Source organism: Ursus maritimus, unplaced genomic scaffold (genome assembly GCF_017311325.1).
Source record: "Ursus maritimus isolate PB19 unplaced genomic scaffold, ASM1731132v1 scaffold_31, whole genome shotgun sequence".
Taxonomy (NCBI): Eukaryota; Metazoa; Chordata; class Mammalia; order Carnivora; family Ursidae; genus Ursus; species Ursus maritimus.
In genome coordinates this window covers 26,248,956-26,272,488 of record NW_024425675.1, presented here as the reverse complement: position 1 = coordinate 26,272,488, position 23,533 = coordinate 26,248,956, and the positions used below count along the sequence as shown (strand labels likewise).

The 23,533-nt window shown below is 41.8% G+C and overlaps 1 protein-coding gene across 1 annotated transcript in view; it reads right to left on the bottom strand.

Moving 5' to 3' along the window:
- ITIH5 (inter-alpha-trypsin inhibitor heavy chain 5) overlaps window positions 1–23,533 on the bottom strand; it is a 73,988-nt gene that overhangs the window by 19,953 nt on the left and 30,502 nt on the right. The window contains exons 6-7 of the mRNA XM_040645444.1: window positions 12,891–13,060; window positions 12,156–12,272 (exon numbers count right to left, since the gene is read on the bottom strand). Coding sequence (XP_040501378.1) covers window positions 12,156–12,272; window positions 12,891–13,060 — 287 coding nt within the window. The remainder of the gene's footprint in view (window positions 1–12,155; window positions 12,273–12,890; window positions 13,061–23,533) is intronic.

Sequence of the window (23,533 nt, the reverse complement as noted above, 5' to 3'; positions counted from 1 at the left end):
CACTATAAATCTTTCAATGATTCGAAGGAAAGTTTTCTGAAATCTTACTGTGACTGACCCACCAAATTATCAGATTTTTTTTTTAAATCCCAACTTTATGAGCAAGGCAATGAATTGAGTGAGAAAGACTGTTTCTCCATAACATATTCATGTCTATATCATCGTTATACTAAAAAACAAAACAAAACAAAACAAAAAACCCCAAAAACCTAGCCACAGATTTGTTTCAGAGAAGAAACCGAAACATTAAAAAATGTCACTCCACTGATTACTGTATAAGGACACCTCAGAAGGTTCTGTGAACTCACAAAGGAAATCAGTGATCACACAACCCCTCTTGTCTCCTCTCCACCACAAATATTCCCTAAAACCAATCTCATTATATAATTTACATTAAAAATAAAAATTCCGAACTATAATACACGAAACAAAGTATCGAAAAAAGTGTCTCTGTCAGTTGAAATCTTGTTGAAAGAAACTAAAACTATTTTTCTACTGGCCAATATGTTCTTTACAAAAAGAGGAGAAACTAGGAAGGTTGCTTTATGGAAATGGAAAATTCGGGATAGAAGTCATCACATCTTCGAATGCTTTCAAAGTTTAGTAGAAGCTAAACAGTAACTTGAAATTTCACCTGGACGTAAATGTAGAAAACACTATTTCTTTGGTCTCTACATTTTAACGCTCATACTATTATGAAGAGAATTGTGAGGTTCCTGTATTTAAAAGTGTAGGATTTTACGCTGTCATTTCCTTTACTGTTTGAATTCCAATTTCGAACGCTCTAGGGCAGTACTGCGTTAGGCTATATACGGCAGCTCTGTTCTGATACTAATTTCTTATGTGTTTACCCAATCTGTGTAAAAATAGAAAGTGGCGGCGATTTCATAGAGAAAATCATCTTCTTAGCCTAAATACAGGTATTACTTCAGGACTGGATCTAAAAGAAGATGATTTGTTAAATACTAAATTCTGGCTAAATTCAGCCTTAACCAAAAAAAAAAAAAAAAGGTCTGAAAAGGTTTAGATATTAGAACATCCGTTGCAATATAAACAGAACCGCATTTCACAAGCCTTTGTGTTTGAGTCACATTAATCTAACCTGAGAAGCCAATGATCTCTCATGTTAATGCTCTGGCCAATGTTAAGATTCATTACTTAATGTTTTGACCTTTTTTTGACAAATGTATGAAACATTTGCCTAATAATGTCATTGTACATTTTTCTAAAAGCCTCTCTGCCAATAACATTAACATCTTTGATTCTTTAAGAGATTAAGCATATCCATTTTTCATGCTTTATGTGTAAATAACTCGAGACTCAAAACATTGTTTTTTCACTTCTCCTCATAGGGAAGGTTGATACTCCCTAGGATTTGCTCTCCATGTCGATCCCACCGTTCTGACTCTGGCCAAGGACGCAGCCCTACCACTTCTGTCTGTAGGCTCCCGGTGGCCGTCCGCAGGTGCAGCTCCTGCTTTAACAGGAAGTAAATAAGAGGATGGGGACCAAGAGATTTTCACCTACGTTTACTCCTTTATAACTGGTGTCCTTCATCCATGTTCTGACACACCTACTGACTGACCTGACTGATGTGACTGAATCCTTGGTCCCCTGTGCCTGGTCTAAATTGTTAAATTATACTGCCCAACTACATCTTTGGATTCGGGAACCTGCCTGTTTCATTCGACAGATTTTTGTTGGTAAGTGACTGACTCTTTGACCGCCCTTCGACTCATTCAACTTTCTCCTACGTGTGAGTTCTCATGATTCCCGTTTCCCTGCCATGGGTCCGCCCTATGCCACTCACTATAAATCTCCAGGGATGTGCCTTGACAAACATTAAGAACACAACAGAAAGACTGGGGAGGCTGAGAAAAAGCCATGCTAAATATGAAACAGTGTAACAGTTAACAAGTAAACACGGCGTATCAGCACGCTTAGACGGTATCCACAAGAAACTACTGAGAGGAAGTGGTGTCATCCCCTACCAGGCAGGGAGAGCCATGACATCCTGTGGCTCTTTCATCTTCCCATGCTCTTAAAGACACCATGAGACTGGAAAGTGAGATTCTGGTTGCCAGAGGGAAGAGATTCTAACACTAGGCGAACTTCATTCTTAGGGGTTGGTTACTTTTTCTTCTGAGTTTTGGTAACACTCATCCTTACTTGCAGAAGGGGACTGATTCTGGAGAGCTGGAGGGTCCAGAGAAGGGAAGGCAGGAGTTTCCCTCTGCCCACTGTTCTGCCGACGGTGCCATCCTTCAAAGGAACCAGCTTTATGCAAGGGTCCCAGGCTCAAAGCCCCACTTTCTGGCAATGGCATATTCACTCCTGTTTCATAACTCTCTTCATGTTTTTCCCCAGCCAAGAATTCACTCCCTCCTTTCCTGTCAAGAAAACTGTGTCCTAGGGGTGCCTGGGGGGCTCAGTCAGTTAACCGTTTGCCTTTGGCTCAGGTCATGATCCCAGGGTCCTGAGACTGAGCCCCACGTCGGACTCCCTGCTCAGGAGGGGCCTGCTTCTCCCTCTCCCTCTGCCCCTCCCCCCACTTGTGCTCTCTCTCAAATAAATAAAATTTTTAAAAAGAAAAGAAAAGAAAACTGTATCCCATCTTCAAGGATTAGTTCCTAGTCACCTCGGTCATCAATCTTTTGTTGGCCACCTCAAGCTCTTTATCATCCCTAAAATTCTTTCTACTGCCTACAAGACATGTTGGTTTCATGAACATGGGATTGTTCCATATTTCTTTTCTCCAGCAAAATTCTTAGGCCCTTTAATTTTTTTCTTAATTTAAATTCAATTTAATTAACATATAGTGTATTATTAGTTTCAGAGCTCAGTGATTCATCAGTTGCATAGAACATCCAGTGCTCATGACATCACGTGCTCTCCTTACTGCCCATCCCCCCACCTACCTCCCCTCCAGCGACCCTCAGTTTGTTTCCTATAGCTAGCAGTCTCTTAATGGTTTGTCTCCTCTGTTTTCATCTTATTTTTTCTAAGGTCCTTAATTAGAGTGACTTAAGTAGGCTTCTCTGGTGCACGCGTTTTCTCTTGCTTCCATGCTTTGCACATGCTAGCCATCTTTCTCTATTTGGTTCCTCTGTCCCTTCCTACCCCACCAACTTGACTACCTTCTAAAAGACCTTTCAGACTCGACTCCCCCTGCTCCGAGAAGTCCATCATCCCTTTCTCCACTCCTACAAAGAACTGATCGGTGCCCGCTCTGTGCCATGACCGGACCATACACACATGTCTACCACAGGGAGCGCTCTGCATACAACTGTCACATGACTTTGCTTCTCCTCTGGACCTCTCAAGAGAAAAGGCTCTGTCGTATTTATCTTTGTATCCCCTATGCCTAGAACCTCTCCCACTGCATGTAATTGATATTTGCCTCCTTCCTTGAGAATCTGGAGTCTGAAGCCGAAGCCAAGGTGGAATCAGGAGGCAGAGTCGGGAGTCCTGCAGGGGGGCAGGGAGGGCCACACTATGGGGCAGGGGCAGCGAGGAGGAATTCTACCCAGGTGCCATTTCCCCAGCCAGCCGGGGGGGCAATCCCTGATAAGACTCCCACATCTGTTATCTTGTTCAATCCGCTTGCATTGACAGAATTCATCTCCTTGTTACTTGCAGCAAGTTTCCTTTTGGGCCCTTCCCAGCCCTTTACAGAGAAAGTCTGCTGATCCGATCGGAGAGAACTGAGTGCAAAATTAGAACACCAGAAAGGAGAAGCTAGGCTTTTTGGTTACACCAGGACCGCGTTGTCAGGTGCTCACTAGGAGAACCACCACCTGAACGGATCGTGCGGGAGAACTCAGAGCTCTAGCCGGTTCACTTCCTCTGTATGAGAGCCACGCAGTGCCTGCATTCAGAGTCTCAAAACTTTTTATATGTGGCCTCGTTTGGGTAAATCTTAACCGCCTCCACAATAAAGTTTTTTAAATGGGTGCCTCCGACTTATTTAAAATTATCTGTATCATCATTTTGGAGGGACTAATCTTTTTGAAATAAAAAATCCAAGTCTTCAGTGGTGACCTAGGGGAAAGAATACTGTGCCCTCTGTGCATGATTTATTTCCTCATATTCTGAGTCAGAGTCAAAAACACATTTTCCCCCACTGCCTTCTGTCCCCTGCCCGAAGCCCCAGATCTCTGTTTTGCAATGTGTTTCTGACCCACGCATCTACTGGTGGCCATGTTTGGACGAGAGCAGCTCAGTAGACGAGAATAAATACTAACCAACTGAAATGATCTCTAGCCATGGCCATCAGTCATCCCTGTGGACCAGGGGTCAGCAAACGATGGCCTGGGGGCCAAATCCAGCCTGCTGCGTGTTGTTTGATAAAACGGCTTCTCCGCAGATGGCCTAGGGCTGCCTCTGTGCTACGACAGCACATTTAAGGAGTAAGACAGAGACCATCTATCTAGTCTGTAAAGCTCAAGACATTTACTATCTGTCGCCATCGAGAAAGTTCGTTGACCCTTGCTCTAGAAAACCGGAAAGGGGGAAGCTAGATATTTTTTTATTAACCGAAGCCATGCTTTCAGATGTTTACAACAAGGCTGGTAGCCTGAAAATGTAAGTAGGAGCACCCAAACCTTCCATCATCCATTTTTATTTGTTCAAGAGACATATAGTGCCTACCTCCGAGACCCTCCAAATTTCTGAGACATGATCTCATTTGGCCTTCCTGCATCTTCCTTTCCTGAGCTCCTTCACTTGTTCAGGGAGCTCTCTCCTCTAACCAGGTCACTACTCCCCTGACGCCCTCTGGGTTCTGCTGGCCTTGTCTGGCAGTCTTCCTGGCCACTCAGTGACCCTCAGGCTGCCCTTCCTTTGATCCCCATCACACGAAAGCTACTTTCTTGACAACCTAATGTTTTCCCAACGCCTTCCCATTCAAACCGTGGCAGATCCACACGGTCCTGAAGAGGACAGCTGGAATGAAGGTCATGACATCACTGGACCTCACAGTCACCCACTTTGTCCTTCTCTCCCCACCTCTGCTGTCTCTATGCCTGCACTCAGCCTATCCAACCCAACTCATTAGAGGAAAGAAGTCTGCATCCCTGTCCGTGTCCATGGTGTGCTTAACGTGAAATAATTAATCTCTAATAGTTAATTCTATGCGTCAGAGCAAAACAGCTCCATTCATGACACCAGCTGCTGGCTGAAGTCTCTTGGCCTCTCAGGGCAGCTGACATCTATGTGCACTCACCCCCATCACGTCGCAGGGCCATGAGGACAGGTAGAGCCTGGAAGCTTGGGAGGTGGTCTGATGTTAGGATCTATGTCTAACACTACAGTGAAGAATGGCATAGGGAAGAGCTGGGAGAGACTAGGCTTGATGTTGGACTTTTCTACTGACAGCGTTCTGTATTTTAGCATAGTGATGTCACCTCTCTGCCCCTCACCTTCTCGTTTATAAGAAGGGGGTAACAATGCCTATTTCACTGGATTGCTGAAAGATTCAATGAAAAAATGTGTCTAAAATGCTTCAAGTGCTTGGGACGCACTGGCCACTCCATATACCTACTGTGACTCAAAAGTGCGCTACATTTAATGTTTACGTGCTGGTATGTATTTCAGCAAAAATCATTACCTATGTGTCAGGCACAGTGCTGGGCTCTGGGAATACGTGATCAAAAACAAGATGCTTCTCGAATCCACGGAGCTTACAGACAGGCTATTTGCCTGTAGGGCTGCACATAAAGTGCCCAAATGGCTCTTAGAAACTGAATTTTGGACATGAAGATGAAACTGACGACCTAGAGCATGAAGTGAACCAATGAATGAAGCACAAACAATGTTCACGTTTCCCCTTAATTTAAACTGGTAATTACTGATAAGAAGCATCATGCTTGTTCTCTACCCTCTCTACCCCCAATGTAACTGACACCTACATTCAACAGAGAAAAGAAGACAGATTTCCAAAAGTTCCATGGGAATCTAGGATTGGCCCAGAATGGCACAGATGATGGGAACGAGTCTGTAGAAAGTTCTAGAATGAAAGGCATCTGGTAAATGATCCATTAGCCTCTGCTTGGTTGCCAGAGAGAGTCCCTCAGCAAAGTTCCTTAATATGAAGGTGAAAGTAGATCCAGTTACATAGATTAGGGAAAGGGAAGAGAAGAAGATGTAAACCTTGGTCAAGGAATAACGTATTTCACAGACATATATTCTCCTTACTGTCCCCGAGGACGTGTATTTGCTAGTGCCAGGGCTTTAAGTATGAAACTTATCAGGAAAAAAAGGGCTACACTGATCACATTTTCTGTGGCTCTTCTCAGCTCCTCCTCCAGGAGGTTTTACAAGCTGGAATCGGGAGGCAGGAATCTTGTCTGACCTAGCACCAGGTCTCCCTCTCAACAGATTCACCGACAAAGGCTCGTGGGATAGAAAGCAGAGCCAAGTCATGTGCCAGCAACCAGCGGGAGGCTCTGTAGCTGTTCCTAAGCCGGTGAAGTCCTGGTTTCCAGGCTCACATTCCCACTGGGATTAGGACCAGAACCAGAAAGTGCCCAGGTACTGACATACCCTTTAGGGAGAATGCATTTTAAGATTAAAAAAATCTTACGACGATTCTTTATAAATCAATCGTTCGAACTGTTAAATTCCAACTCTGTGCCCTTCACTGTGATGAGCGAAGTGAAGTACTTCGGGCCCATCAATGATGAGGGGAGCCAAGAACCCCCAGGGGCGAATGATTCTTCACAGGATCCGAGAGGACCCGTGACACATGTCCGATATTGCCAAGCCTGGTGACGCATCTCAAAAGCCCCGTGCTTGGAGCCATCTTCCTCTTGACCAGTGGGCATGATATTATGTACAAGGCTCTACCGTCAACTAAGCTCACTCAGTGCTGTGGCCTCGGAGGAGCTGAGCTGCTAAAACACGCAGCAGTTTTCAGAACAGTCCAAGGCAGCGACAGGCTTTAGAAATTGCCTAGCGGCTTCTGACATGTGTTTGGCTGGTCCAGTGTGGTTCTCCTGGAAAGAGGCCACGCTGTCGCTTAGAAGCCAGCAGAGTGCACGCCAGACTTTCAGTGCCCAGCAAGTAATGGAATTTTAATATCCAGGAATGAGGGAGGAGGGGAGAACAGCAACTGGAGCGATGTCTATCGTTACACTGCTCTTGCACAGTGCATGGAAATCCCTCCCGAAATGCAGCCGTCTTCACTGGCTCTTGAGATATCGAACTGCACTCACGTTGGCTCCGCGTGCACCTTCTACTATCACACGTGAGAGCACTGCCCCATCACACGGCTAACCTGCCCCAGGACGCCACAACATCCTGGTTTGATTCATGGGCCTCAGTGTCAGATTTACTAGCTGAGTCATCCACCACCGTAAAGCCTTGGTTTCTCCATCATCAAAACGGGGATGACGGCCAAATTGTTACAAAGATTAAATAACTTTTTAGCCAATAATTCGTGTAATACCTTTAGCATGATGACTCCCATGTTGAAAATGTTCCATGCTGTATTTTTAAGAAGTGCCTGATTTTGCTTCATCATTAATGGTGAGTCTAGGAGATCCTGATTTAGTTCACTGGTTTTCTCTGGACAATTTGGGGCAGGCTTTACCTTTCTGGGGGTTTAGCAAGAAGATTCTTGATTGTTCTCCCACCGGGAGTGGAAGATCCTATGCACTAGAATGGATTGGGTTTGAGGTTAAATAAAGCCTGACGTGACTCAGACAGCTGAAGATATGAGTCATTCGAGCTGCTGTAGTCTTTGGGTGATTTAATGACCTTTGTGTGAAGATGCAGAACAGACCATGCATTTTACCATTTTTGGTGTTTCTTAATATTTACTGGGAAATAATTAAAATATTATAATTTTGCTGAATTCTACAAATGCATACTATAGCTGTCATTGTAAGTAATTTACATGATTTAAAGTTTGACAATATCCTTTTCCTCTTTTGTAAATTGTTTCATATTCTTTGCCCGTTTCTTATGTAAGATTAATATTCATTGATCTGGAATAGCTCTCTATATATTAAAGATAAACTCTTTGCTGCATAAATTTTTCCAGGCTTCTCTTCACTTTTATTCTGTTTTTACTTAAAACAAAAGTTTAAACATTTTTATATAGCTAAAGTTACTGACTTTTTTTTCCTTTAAAATTACTTTTCATGGCTTTTAGGCTTAAAAAGTCTTTCCCTACTTCAAAATTAATTAACTGACATATTTTCTTACTTATTTTTGGGTGTGGTTCATTGATTATGTTTCACTGCTTAATCCATTTGGAATTCTTACTCTAAGTAACAGTTTTACGTGTTAATAAATTGGTATGCACTTTCTAGAAAACGTGGTTTTAATATCTGTAAAAAAACCAAATTAGTTAGTATTCCTTGCCCCAGTAATTCTACTTCTAAGAATCTAACTTAAGAAAATGATTAGCACATGGTCAAAGATTTCTACATCAGGACAGTTATCCCAATGCGGTTTATAATTAGCAAGAAAAGGAGATAACTTCAAGTCTCTCATGGGTGGTGGCACGAGTCAATGTTTTTCAGCTGCACTATCCAATACAGTAACCACTAGCCACATGTGGCTACTTAAATTTAAATGTATTAAAATTAAATAAGATTTAAAAATTTCAGTTCTTCCGTTGCATCAGTCACATTTCAAGTGCTAATAGCCACATGTGGCTAGTGGCTGCCACACTGGATACCACAGGTATAGAACATTCCCATTCTCATAGGAGTTTCTGTGGAACAGTACTGCCTTCTGGCCATTAAAATCGTATTTTTAAGGAATATTTAATAATATCAGATATATTCATAATATAAGGGTAAGTAAAAATATCAAAATACAAGATATTTGGTGGTAACACAACTTCAGATTGGTTGCAGTAATTTTAATTATCAATACCCTCATCAAGTTATTTTTCCCCCAGAGGAAACCCAAATCCTGGCCTCATCAAGGTCATTGTCTTAAAGAAAAAGAAAAAAGAAAATATGAAGATTTATAGGTGCATAGAAATTTAATGACACACACATAGAAACCTAGTACATGGCACCCACTCAGTAACTGCTAGTTGATTCAAAATCCAAATGGGAATGACCACATTGGGTCAGATGCAAGGCCTAATTAACACTACATTCTATGGCCAACAGCGGTCTCCAAAGAAGCCATGATTCTCCTTCTTTCAGCATGTGTTATCCAGCCAACAAAGTCACAAAAACAACAATGGCACTTAAGAACTTGGAGTGCATAAAGCAAAGAACTTTTCAGAGTATTCAGTAAATACGAAAAGGCAGTTAGGCCTCTCAAACATCAACAGAAAATCACCACTACATAAGAATGTTTCATGTATGCGTGATTAATACTTTGGGAAATGGTGCCCATAAAGAAAACCTACACGTAATTTGTACTGAACCTTCCTACTGCGAACAACTAAAAGAGCAATACGCAAAACGTATGTTTTTTAAAAATCTTGAAAGTATCAAAATAGTGAGAAAAACTATCTGGGAAAAGATGAAAATTTGAAGAAGCAGGCTCAGTATCTGGGATCACTGTTATCTAAAGGCTGTTTGTCAAGGCCAAAGAAATATCTGAGAAGCTGAGCATCACTTTAGTAGCTTAGGGAGTCAAAAGCTGAAGTCCGGAGCCCGCCAGGGCTGGGTGCTCTGGTAAGCTTCTATATTTTGTGCTATTCAGAAATAAACCAGTCTTGAAAGGCCTGAAATTCAGCATTGAGCCATCTGGGCTGCCCAGAAAAACTCAAGCCCTGAAAATGGACTAAAATGATCCCAGATGGGGGTGCCTAGATGACTCAGTTGGTTAAGTGGCCGATTCTTGATTTCAGCTCAGATCATAATCTCAGGGTCGTTGGATAGAGCCCTGCATCAGGCTCTGCCCTCAGAGACAAGTCTGCTTCAAGATTCTTTCTCCTTCTACCCCTTCCCCCACTAGCACGCACTCTCTCTCTCTCTCTAAAATAAGTAAATAAATCCTTTTTAAAAAATGATCCCAGATTGTAATCCCCCAGGTACCTGACAGAAACACCCCAAACCTTCTCTAACAGAAAAGATCATCATCCTAGGCTTTCAACTATTTCTACAAACAAATGTTTGAAAATAATGTTCATCATGCAATAAAAAATGACCAATCACATAAAGAGAGAAGAAAAACAATACAAACACATCCTAGGAGCACAAGTTTGGAATGATCGCATACGGACTTTAAAATAACTATGTTTATGATGCTTGAGAAAATAAAAAATGTTATTAAAAACTTTGTGAAATAACTAAACATTCTAAAAAGTGACAGAACAGATTTGAAAAGAACCAAATGGTAATTCTAGAACTAAAAAACACAATAACTGAAATAACTCAATGGATGAATTTGAGAGTAGACTGGACATACCTGAAAAGATAATCTGTGAACTCTAAGATAGGTTTGGAATGAAGTATGGAAAAGCAAAAGTTGGAATAAATAGAAGAGAGCAAGGGAAACAAGATCCGGAGAGATTTTCTAACACTGGAATCCCAGGAGGAAAAGTGAACCAAAGTTGTTTTAGAAATAATGGCTGAGGATTTTCCCATGAATCCACAAATTCAGAAAGTCCTAGGAACCTCAGGCAGGAAAAAACAACAACAACAACAACAACAAGAAATCCACCTCTGAAATCATAATAAAACTATAGAAAACTTAAGATAAAGAGGAAAATCTTAAAAGCAGTCAACAATAAAAGATTACCTTTAGAGGAACAACAGTTAATATGATTACTGACTTATCAACAGTAACAATGGAAGCCCAGAGACAGTGGGATCTATCTTCATTGGAAAGAAAATCACTGTCAATGCAGAATTCCATTCCCAATAAAAATATCCTTCAAGAACGAGAATGAAATAAATCATCTTCAGACAAACAAAAACGAAGAGAATTCTTTACTGGCAGACCCACATTTAAGAAGATATGGATGAGTATTCTTCAGGCAAAAGAAAAGTAATCCCAGATGGAAGGTCAGAGGTGCAAAAGGAAGGGAAAGCAATCTAAGTGGAGAAGCCAGCAGGCTGAATTCTGTACAAGGATATGAAGTACAAGAACTATGTAAGAACTACACGGAACTGACTGACAGGGCGAAGTTATCTATACAAACGAGAAATTGTATCTGGCAATCTCCTGAAAGGAAAGAGTCAAACCCTATTTTTGCATGGAATATATTTTTTTTTACTATTTTGGGGGGGAGAAAAATAAGATGCCATGAAGAAAAAAAACAACAGATTCTACGTGATTTTTTAAATACAAATGGCTAAAAAAGAACTTACAAAGTAGTAACTGAGAGAAAATATTGACAATAGTTTATCAGCTAAGATCAATTTCAACTACATGTGGAATGGGATCTAGGGGTGGGATCTCTTTTGAGGTTTGAGGTACTATTAAACCACATATTTATTATTAATTGATAAAAATAGATAATGAATTAAGACAGAAAAGCTAAGAGAACTAAGTGTTTGATGAATGTAGAGTTATAATTTGGTATGGAAGCCAGTAGCTTTTTCTATTTTCTGTTATGTGAGTTGAAATTATTTTATAAAAGCAAATTTGTGATATTTATGATACCAGAGTAAGATAAGGAATAGCCCTTTCTAGTGGTTTGTTAAAAAAATTTAATACTTGTATTTTCAGTATAGTTTAATATTTTATCATAGACTACATGTCCCTTAATGTCCCTCCTATCCCTAGAATTTTAACATTTACCTAAATGCTGTAAGAATTTCACTCCTGAGTTATTGAGATGGAAGTTCTTTGTTCTAAGGGTAGGTCAACGGGGCTGAATGATTCTCTTCCATTGCTCTGAAAGGACATGATTACCAAACAGAATTAGTCCATCAGCAATGATGCTGTTGAGTGTCCCTCTCAGTGTATTCCTGTCTCACCTTATCTACTCTGCCAGTCCCCTTTATTTCGAAGTGTTTCAATACATGCCCCTCTGCTCTCTTAAAACACCGTCCTGAAATGAGAGTTTATGTCAATGGCTGGACTAAATCATCAGTTCAGGAAGGTTCTGTGTAGGCAGGAATAGCCGGATGGTAAAGCAGACATGTGGCATCAACTGAATTTTATTCACAGAGTGCATCATGGTTCCAGGCAAAAGTGAGAAAGAACAAAATTGGCAGTTGGCCCTCACTCACCTGCCGGAGCTTTGTTCCTACCATGGAGGCACTGCTGTCAAGCACAAATACCACATTCTTGGGCAAGGGGGGTAGGTCTTTGGGGGCAAAGTAGTGCACAAAATAGCCATTTAGAACCTGACGGAGAGAAGAGAAAGTAAAAATGGTAGTGCCCAGAATAGACAGGAAAACTACCTAAAATGGACAGTCTATATAACTTTTACAAGTCAGAGTATGAAACAGATTTTATAAAGATAAAATCACCCCTTTAAAACTTATCACCTATGTTGACTAATTTAATTTTAATTATCCACCTCCTTATGGCCCTTGCCACTTGGAATTCCTGCTTCCTTTAATACATAGTTTTTATAAGTTGAGATGTCAAAGTTATCTACATTCTGGTTGCATGGTAATGCATCTTAATATTGCAACCCTGTCTCTGGAGCAATAAAACCTAAAGGGAAATGAGCCATGGACCAGGCTCTCTTAATTAAAATTGAAGATGAACTAAAATTCTAACTTCATCTAAAACACTGCAGGGAAAATTACATTACAGATTTCATTTGCTCTCCAGATTAGTGAAGCAGGAAATAGGAAGGGAACACCCTAGTCCCCTTGGAGACATATTTTAGGTTAAAACAAATGTCTAGGAACCAGAACGTTCTCCTCCCTTAGATAAGAACTGGAATCCCTCGTTCTAAGTCTAACTAAAAGTATCAAGCAACTAACACAAAATGGCAACAATGAGCCCATTACCTGGATGTCCCCAATGCTCTGTTCCCTGTTGACATCATATCTAATGATGAAATCTCCCAAAACGCCATTCTGAGCAATCCTGGCTTGTTGGACCACACTAGGCTTAAAAGTGACTTTGGCAAAAGTGTCATTTTGGTTGATAACAGTAGAAGGAGGCGGCCCAGAATCATCTGCAAACAAGATATAAACATAATTCATAACTGCACATATCAATATTTTTTGGAAAAGAAGGAGGGCTGTTTTACATGGACACAGAGGGCTAGACTTTATTTTATTGCAGGTTTATATTCCATATGAACTTCACAGACTTCATACCGATAATACATCACAGTACAACAGATGTTAAAGGTTTCACCTTTATGCCTTCTTTTTCATCTTTTATGTGAATTTTCTAAACACACAAAAGTAGAGAGAAGAGTAAAATGAACCCCCAGGTACCTTTCACCCAATTTTAACAATTATCAACTTCTTACCTATCTTTTGTATCTGTTTTTACGAAGCCCCTCACCATCTCTTGCTAGAGTATTTTAAAACGAATCCCAGACATCATATGTCATCCGTAGACACTTCGGTATGTCTAACTATAAGAACTTTTTTCCGCATAAACACAAAACCATCATCACAAGTTACAAAACCAATGCTCAATGCCATGTTATCCCCAAATATACTCAGTCTGTATTGAAATTCTCCCAATTCTTTAGAATGTGTCTTGATATGGCTGATTCCTTCAAATCCGGATCAAAAAACGACCACACACCACATTGGGTTTATGTTTCTTAAATCTCTTTTAATCTACAAGTGCCCCCCTCCCCACCCCGCTGCCGCCTTTCTTCTAACGCTACGTAAACGTGTTGTAAAACCCTGGTTATCTGTCCAATGGAATTTCTCACATTCTGCATTTCGTGACTGTTTTCTTGTCTTATCTTTTAACTTCCTCCTCAATTCCCCTGGCTTCCATCCTTGGCTCGCACTGTAACATCTGGGGGAACTAGAAAAAAAATATTAATATCCAAGCGGATAGCTCATTTAATTGGTCTGGGGCATAGTCTGGGCATCTGAACTTTAAAAAATCCCCCATGTGCATCTAATGTGCCGTCGAAGTGGAGAACCACAGCTCCATCTTCTCTCCTTCCCTGTGTGCTGGTAGGACAGTTAGACGCTTGCTTAGATGCGGGTCTGTACCACCGACAGGAACACTTCACAGGTGATGCTGAGCGCTTACCACTTTTCACATCAGAAGCACACGGTATCTACTTGTCTGCTCTCAGCTGTAGTAAGAAAGATGCTGGGCTCCCATACTGTCAATCTGATCACCCGTTATAAAGCTCCTCATTGATCTTTCACTTCATAGTTTTACGAGACACCGACAATGTCTGTCTGGATCCACTATTTCATCAGAGTTGCAAAAGGGTGGGGTCTAATTCTATCACTCCTTCTATATGGAAGTCTTCCAGAAGAAACACCTTCCCCCACCAATCATTTGGTTGTCCTAACATACTGTTTGTCCAGAAAGTTTATGGCTCTTTTTAAGAAAACATCCCCCAAAGTTTCCCCCAGCATAAATCTTCAAATATGAATTAGAATTACAGAAAGATAAATCCACAAATGGATTTTATATGATTTAAGAAAAAGCAGTGGGATGACAGATTAAGTACAGTACAGCCCATTTTTTACTCCTGACTTTCATTTCCTGTTAGAACAGAGAATCACTTTGCAGACGACCCATCTTTCTAAATCCAAACACCACGTCTATATACTTAACAAGAGAAAATCAGTTTTTAGCTCTGCGTGCACCAAGAGGAATATAAAAATAAAATGGAGGATACATAAATATCAGTATATGTGGAGACTTTATCCAGATACTGAATCAAAGCCAGGCTTAAAACTGCTGCAAGGCATCTGATCACTTTTTTAAAAAATCTATTCAAGTTGATGCCGTACACAGAGTGAGCTGACCAGCAATCTGCCATCCCTAATTAGCAAAATAAAATAGGAAACAAGGCATAATTCGCCCATGGTAATTTGTACGTAAGAATAAACTTCCTCTTGCTAATGGTTTTTAGACATTAAAATCAAAGGAAGTTTAAACATGTCCTTCAACAGAACAGACAATTATTTTTCAGAGACAATTTAGGTGTAACCTTAACAGGAACCACAGGGCAAAACTGATTCTCCTATTATTTGCGCCCATCGAGGGCAGATGTTTCGGGAGTGACCAGAAAACCAGAAAATAGAAGATTTCATTCTTATAGAAGACAGCTGTGTGAAAGATAACATGCTTCCAGCAGATCTGCCTATGTGAAGAAGGAGCTGGGAACATCTCAATGGCACGTTGACAAGTGCCAGCCTCCAGCTCACCAGCATGGTTGGTGACGCCTGAGAACCACTACAGAGGAGGAAGGGGAAAAAGGCTGAAAATGGAAAGGTCTTGGAAATAGAAGGAACATGCACGCTCTTCAGAGTCAGTCTCTCATTGGTGATGACTGGTAAAGCACCAAGAGTGCGAGGCGTGATAACACAGCTGAGAACTCGGAATCATGAATGAGTCAGAAGGACCTGCCTTCGATACTGGCTCGACCTCTCCTTCCTTACCTGTGAGACTTGGGGCAAGTTACTGAGCTTTGGTTATCTCATCTGCAAAATGGATTAATGGTCTACCAAACTCACAGTATTGAAAAGATCAAGTGATGTTATGGACCGTAGTCCTTCCTTATTCCCACTCTTATCCCTGTACAGACGATGCTTTTTTGAATACATACATATGACCAAGTTTAATTTATAAATTAGGCCCAGTAAGTAATTAACAACAACAGTGAATAATAAAATACAATGATAAGAACATACTGCAGTAAGAGTCACATGAATGTGGTCTCTCTCTCAAAATACCTGCCTGTGCTATCGTCAGCCTTCTTAGGATGACAGGAGAGGATAAAATGCCTATGTGCTGGATGAAGGCAGGTGAGGGACACAGGCGCTGTGACATAATGTGAAGCTACTTTCTATGCCTAAAGAGTGGGTTGATCATCTGTTCCCAGGACCGTGGGTGCTGGGGATAACGGTGACTAGGGGACACGAAACCACGGGTAAGGGGCAACAACTGTACTTAGGGTGTTCTGATTCATGCCAGCCAATGTTATCATCAACCTGAAAAATATACAAAATAGAAAAAGGGACAGGGGATTAAATGTAAGACAATTCAACAGACAAAACTTGGGCAAAAAGGGAAAGAACTACTGCTGTTTATACAGCATCTCACAGTCATTTTGCCTGGGAACATAGACACAGAAGAGAATACTCTCTACGCTTCCATTTACGTATCGCTCACGAGCAAGCACGACTTGTCCACGGGACGCAGAATAATGGTGAAGAATGGTAGCCACCTTTGGGGGGTGAGTACCTACTGGGAGAGGGTACAGGAGTCCTTTGGGGTGGTGAAAAAACTCTATGTCTTGGCCCGGAAGTAGTTGTCTGGGTGTATACGCATGTGAACATTCATCAAGCTGTACACATGAGATTTATACACTTTGTTCTATGTGTACCCCAATTTTTTAAAAACCTAAACTCGTTGGGAGCTGGAGGGCAGAACAGAACGAACAGGCATTCCCTAGCACGGAAAGGAACCACGCTCTTTGCCAAACACAGCCTATCTGTTCTTTTCCTTAGGATAAGTCTGTAAGTGTAGGCATTTCTATGGGGATTAGGTGTATTCCGAGTAACTCCAGCTGGCAGAATTAGGACGGGGGTAGAGTTACTGGGAAGCACTCTCTGTGCAGCACCAGTAAGCTCCAGGGACGATGTGTGCGGGCAGAGGCAGCAGTCACAACGCCTCTCACGGCAGGTGTTCAAGCAAACCCCGGATGTGTCGATCACCTGTGGGGATGGTGCAGAGCGGTGCTCTTGACGCGGTCTGGGACCAGCAGCAGCAGCAGCAGCCCCTGCAAACTTGCTAGAAACACAAACTCTTGGGCTCACCCAGAAACTCTGAATCAGAAACTCTGGAGGGCGGGACCCAGAAAGCTGTATTTTAATAAGCCTTGCAGGTGACTCTAGTTCCTGGCCAGAGACAATGGTCACGAGGCTTTGGTGTATGTAATTGGCGGCACTAGGTTATCTCCAATTTTAAAATTCTACGTTAGATTCGACCCTCTTTATACTATCAGCATGTACCTACTCTTCCTTGTTTCAAATCTCTCTCATTGAAATGCTCTTTACAACTCCCCTGAATTAATACCATTCATGGTTGATTGAAAGCACTGAGGATTAAAAAGTATAATTTCTCTCTTCATAATTCATTTGACTGGGCTCTTTGATATAAGTCATGAGAAAGATAGTGTATTATTATTTTGGTTTCCTATTGACCTCTGCTGTTTGCTAGTTCATGATGAAAATTCATGAGATTCCTCTAAATGGGCTTATTTTCTATGCCTAAAGAGTGGGTTGATTCCCACTTTGGTTAAACACCAAGAAGCCTAACTCCTGGGGCTGACTTCCACCCATTAAGTATCAGACAGTCGATGTGACCCAGTGAATTTTCCGCTAACTATCAAAAAGAAAAAAGTTTGCTGGGAAAAATTCCAGAGCAATAACTCCAGAAAATAAAATCCTCTTTTTACTAGAGAAGGAAAAAACCTTTTCATCAACGAGGTTAATCTAGGCTGCCCCAGAGTTACTGACCCCAACATCCCAAACCAGAATAATACTGTTTAGCTTTTCCTGATGTGAACCGTGGCTCATACCGCTGACGGCCACAAAACAGCTCATGAGCACAATGAACTTGATTCGCAGGCCCTCCACAGTCACGGCATGTGTTCTAAACATAATGAAGAGTGCAAGGGAAGAGGCTGGGAGCAGACCAAAAGAGTGAGACTCTGACCTACTTTTCTAATGAGAGCCCACATGTCTTTCCTGCTCTTGGCTTTCTCTCCTCCGTGCCCACTTGGTTAGGGGAAGGAGTGCAGTGCAGTGATTACTCTGAATTGGAGGGAGCTGAATCTCCTGTCATCTTCCCATTTCGATGCAAGCATCCGTGCTCTCGTGCAAGATGACCTTCTGTGGCCCACCAGAGCCTCAAGCGCGTCCTTGGGAAAGTTCGCTAACCGCTCCTTCTCCACCCATTCTTCCCCGCTCCTCAGGCCACCAGCATCCCCAGGAGGCACTCATCCTGTCTAGAGCCCTGCCTTTTTGAACAAGAAGATACATGTTATTCTAGAAGCTGCATAATACCGAAGAAAGTGTGCTCGAAGGTTTGACAGACTCAAAATGAGCCTCAGTTCCACATCCATTCGACTGGAGTCCATGTCATAGAATCGCTGGCAGAATTAAGTAAGATCACATACATAAGGCACCGAGCATGGGTCTGGCATTTAGAACGTGCTCAATACATACTAGCCCCCAGCCTCTGCCCCTTCTGAAGTAGCTTCTTATGCTCTTTGTCTAGGATGAAAGGCAACTCATGAGAAAAAAAATATATTCTTTGATAACATACAGTTTACATTTTTGCCGTAATAGGTTTCTCCATACAATTGAGAGCTTAGTAAAAATAAAATAATCATTATTTGGAGGAAAAAAGATAAATCATAATAAACATTCATAACAGGGAGTTCAAGAATATTTATAGAGAGAACAATCTTTATAAAGTATAATGGAGTTGGTAGCTTCCCAAGAGGCCTCTGAAATTATATACAGAATTTTGCATAAAAATATATGCGTGTATTTTTTCTGGACAGAGGGCCCGTACCTTTCCCTAGACTCTCCAAAGAGTCTGTATAAGGTTAAGAAGCATGCACAGAAATGCTATTAAATATTCCTCCCGCTGATTCTGTCTTGTAATGACAAAGCACTTCATGTATTTTAGAGAACACATATGTCCTTGGTTTTGTCCTGGAACATGGGTGTTATTCACAAATAAACATTCTCCTCCTAGACAACCACGCGGGGAAAAAGGAAGTCAATTGCTATGTTACGTGTCTAAAGGTGAAAAGATTCAGGAGCAAAGAACCACAGTCAAGGACATCAGCTGGAAGCTATGCCCTTTGGGGTCAACTGACAGAGGGGTTTCCTGCCTCTTTCCTGTGGACCCTGGGTTTGCCGACTGTCAGAGGAAAGCGGCCAACACCTGGTGCTTTTACAAAAGGATTTCCAAACAAACACTGCCTGCTCATTTCCCTTGGAAAAGGGGCTAAATTGCCTACATTTGTTTATGTAGGCTGCTCACCTGGACCCCAGTGGGGAGATTTCTTCAATATAGGGCAGTCAAAAGTATTGTGAATAATTGGGCAACTACCCTCGGATGGTAGCAATACAGACAAAATTCAAGCAAACTGGCAGGGTATTAAAAGAAAAAGTGAGGAGGAAGGAATGTACGGCATGGTGACTACAGTTAATAAGGCCGAACAGTACATGTGACAATTGCTAAGAGAGTAAATCTTAGGGCGCCTGGGTGGCTCAGTCTGTTAAGCATCTGCCTTTGGCTCAGGTCATGATCTCAGGGTCCTGGGATCGAGTCCCATGTGGGGCTCCACACTCAGTGGGAGAGCCTGCTTCTCCCTCTGCTGCTCCCCCTGCTTGTGCGCACGCTCTCTCTCAAATAAATAAATATAATCTTTAAAAGAAAGAGAGAGAGACAGTACATCTTAAAAGTTCTCATCACAAGAAAAAATTTCCATAGCTGTGTGGTGATGCATGTGAACTAGATTTAGTGTGGTGATCCTTTTGCAACATACACAAATGTAGAATCATCATGCTGTACACCTGAAGCTAATATAATGTTGTGTGTGACTCACACTTCAGTGAAAAATATAGATTGGTGAGGTCTCAGGGGAAAAAGCAGGAAAGTTGGGCAATAAAGATGAGAAGGAATTTGGTTAAATACCTTCATAAGCCCCATAGTATCATTTTTTTATGGGAAAGGGGTTTTGTCCCCTAGATTGATAATAGGTATTTTAAATACTTTTGGAAAATAACATCATATAGGGGTGCCTGTGTGGGTCAGTCGTTAAGCGTCTGCCTTCGGCTCAGGGCGGGATCCCAGAGTCCTGGAATCAAGCCCCACATCAGGCTCCTCCGCTGGGAGCCTGCTTCTTCCTCTCCCACTCCCCCTGCTTGTGTTCCCTCTGTCGCTGGCTGTCTCTCTGTCAAATAAATAAATAAAATCTTTAAAAAGAACGAAAGAAAGAAAGAAAGAAAGAAAGAAAGAAAGAAAGAAAGAAAGAAAGAAAGAAAGAAAGAAAGAAAATAACATCATATAGACATGACGGCAACACGTAGCATAAAATACTAATACAAATTGACAGCTCTAAGAGTTCCAATTCAACTCTATCCCTTCATAGTGAAGTGGCACTTGCGCAAATTTCTTAGAAAAGTTGCCCTCTTCACTAGCTACTCAATGCTCTTTCTTCCTAAAATGATACATTCCCGAGCTTCAGCTTTCCCTGTGTGACTGACTTTCCCAGAGAAACTACACATGAACCAAGTCAACTCTCACACATTCTACACAGTTACCCCTAAAAGCATGTGTTATATCCCTTCATGATATTGTTCTGTGCCCATGGAAGACCTTAAATACTAGCTCTCGAAGTATCTGAAACTACCAAATGCAGTGCCCGAGCAGCAGAGGAATCTAAGATCGAGAGATTTCGATTAAATGCCTCTACACTGTCCTCCCGCACGAAGGCGGAACACGGCCCAGTCACTGGGAGAACCTCCATGGCATTTCACAGATTCAACCTGCCAGTGGGTTTTCTTCCGTTATTATTCAAAACTGCCAACTCTACACACCCACCAGATGCCTACTATCAAAAAGACAGAAAATAACATGTGTTGGAGAGGATGTGAAAACCAGAATCCTTGTGCGCTGTGAGTGGGACTGTAAAATGGCACAGCACTATGGAAGACAGTACGGAAGTTCTCCCCAAAATTAAAAATAGAACTACCAGACGATCCAGTAATTCCGCTTTGAGGTATATGCCTAATAAAATTGAAAGCAGGATCTCGAAGATCGTGTACGCCATGTTTATATGAGCGGCACTATTCACAGTAGCAAAGAGTGGGCGCAACCCAAGTGTCCTTCAACAAAACGTGGTCTATGCATACAATGGACTATTTTTCAGCCATGGAAAGGAAGGAAATCCTGTTCTATGCCACAGTATGGCTGACCCTGGAGGGCATTACACTAAGTGAAATAAGCCAGTCACAAAAAGACAAATACGGTGTGATTCCACTTATCTCAAATACCTAGAGTAGTCAAACTCACAGAGGCAGAAAAGAAAATGCTAGTTGCAAGGGCCTGGAGGGGTGGGGGGTGCGTGGTCAGGGGGCAACAGGGAGCTGTTGTTGACTGGATACAGAGTTTCAGTTTGGGAGGATAAAAAGGTTCTGGAGATTCATTGCACAGCAATGTAAGTAAATGCAACACTGTTCAACTGCACTTAGAACTGGTTAAGATGATTAATTTAACGTTATGTGCTTTTTTACCACAATTAAAAACTTTTTTAATTTTTAAGAATTGCTGCCTCTAAGTTCTTCAAGGGCAGCAGCAACGTCTTAGACACCTTTAGGTTCCAGGCATCTCTCACAGCTGCCAGGAACATGGTGAGAACTCAAGACAAGCTTGTTGAACACTCAACATGGCGGTGACTCAGCACATTGCACACAGCTGGGCAGATGAAGAGGGAGTCTTTCAGGAGAATCCATCTTGAGAGTGTTTTGGTGGGTGTGGCGGATATTCTCAGTGACCCATGTCACATGCCGTGGACACATCTCTGGCTTCAGCCACAGCTATGGTGGACAGTGCCACATGCCCAGACAGCATTCCACCTCATACACCAAACAAACAGCAGGAAAAAAGAAGCGATAGAACGCGGTCTCCCTGAGAAGAGTAGGTTGCTCACCAATGTCCAGTTCAAGAGAGAAGACCACCCTCCTGGGCCCCTCAGAGCCACCCTCCTCACAGCTGGCCCTGACTGAACTACAGCCCATGTCAGAACAAACGAGATAACATGGTTCTCATACAACATTAAAAACAAAACAAAACAAAACAAAACCAAGTAGGGAGCCAAATGATTCATACCTGAATAATTTCTGCACTGAACAATGCTGGAAACCCTCACATAACAACCAGATTATTATTTCCTGGCAAATGTACAGAGGCCAAACAGGGCCATTCCCTTCCAGCTGTAGAGTGGAGACTGGATCTGGGGGAAGAATACAGAACGGCAGGGAGCTGGAACCAGGGGTGAACCATCAGTCACAACACGGTCCCTTAATAGAGCAGAGCTGCCAGATTTAGCAAATAAAAACACAGGATGCCCAGTTAAATCTGAATTTCAGATAAACAACAAAAGATTTTTTTTTAGTGTGAGTATGTGCCAGAGATTACGGATATAACTGTCTATCTGAAATTCAAATTTAACCGAGCATCCTATATTTTATCTGGCAACCCAGGAAAAGGAGATCTATGTATTTGTAACCAGTCTTCTGGAACCAGGTTCTGCCTCCTAATCCCCCCTTCACAACCAAATAAGAGCTATACCCAACATCTGGCAAAATTAACCAACTTAAACCAGGAAAGTGTTGAAAACCTAGTTGCATCCTTTTTTGATTTTTTTTTTCAAGTCCTTTGCCCATATCTTCATTGGATTGTTTATCTTTTTTGGTTGAGTTGTAAGAATTCTTTATATATTCTGGACACCAGATGCTTAGACATACAATTTGCAAATATTTTCCCTATTCTGGAGGTTGTCATTTTAGAATGTATTTTAAGAGCACAAGCTGATACTCTTAAGCTTTCTCCTGTGTTCTTGAGTATAGGATCCCCACCAGATACTGGGAGAAAATGAAGACAGTTATGATGGTCTCCTAGCTCTTGAAACTAAAATTTCCTTTTAATGTCAGGTTAGGGTGACTTCACATGAGTCCATCGGTTTTGACAAAGATGAGGAGTTGAGATTACTTGGGAACTTCAGCTGCGAAGCTTGGAAATAGAGTCAGCAGCCCAGGACTAGAGTTTTAGGGAACAAAGAGGTAGGAATGAAGCTAAATAACACTTGAAAACGGGAAGGCATTCCTCTGGTTTCCATCCCTGATGACTCTAATTTAATTGGCATGGCTAATAGATCTCCAAAAGCTCCCCAGTTGATCCAAATGTGCACTGATGTTCAGAACCCACTGAGCCAGGTCAGGTTGCTGTGTGAAATGGGCAGGATGAAAGTGGACAGTAAGCCAGACTTTGAAAGGCAGGAGCCTCTGCTTTCACTGTGGTCTAGGGAAGAATGAGGAAGAGCAGGAGAGGTCCAGGAAACCATGGCGGGAATCAGGGAAAAGAGAGAAGCTCTTTTGACCCCCAAAATGCACTGAATGATCATGTTTATCTTTTCCAAGGAAGATGGGATACCTAGTTTAAGGGGCTCAAGAATATACTAGAAAGATTACACCAACCCCACTGGGATGGCCTCTTGGTAGTTCTCCATTTCAAGTTCCATCTATGTTGATGAACAGAAGTTGCGTACGGGAAGAGGTTATTTTCCATCAACTGTGTGAGTAATCCTATGCTGGCCTGTATCCAATTGTAAAAACATGTTGGTGGAAAAGAGAAACGATACACATTTTAATAAGGATCAAAAGTATTCCAAGGGTCCTGTGAAAGG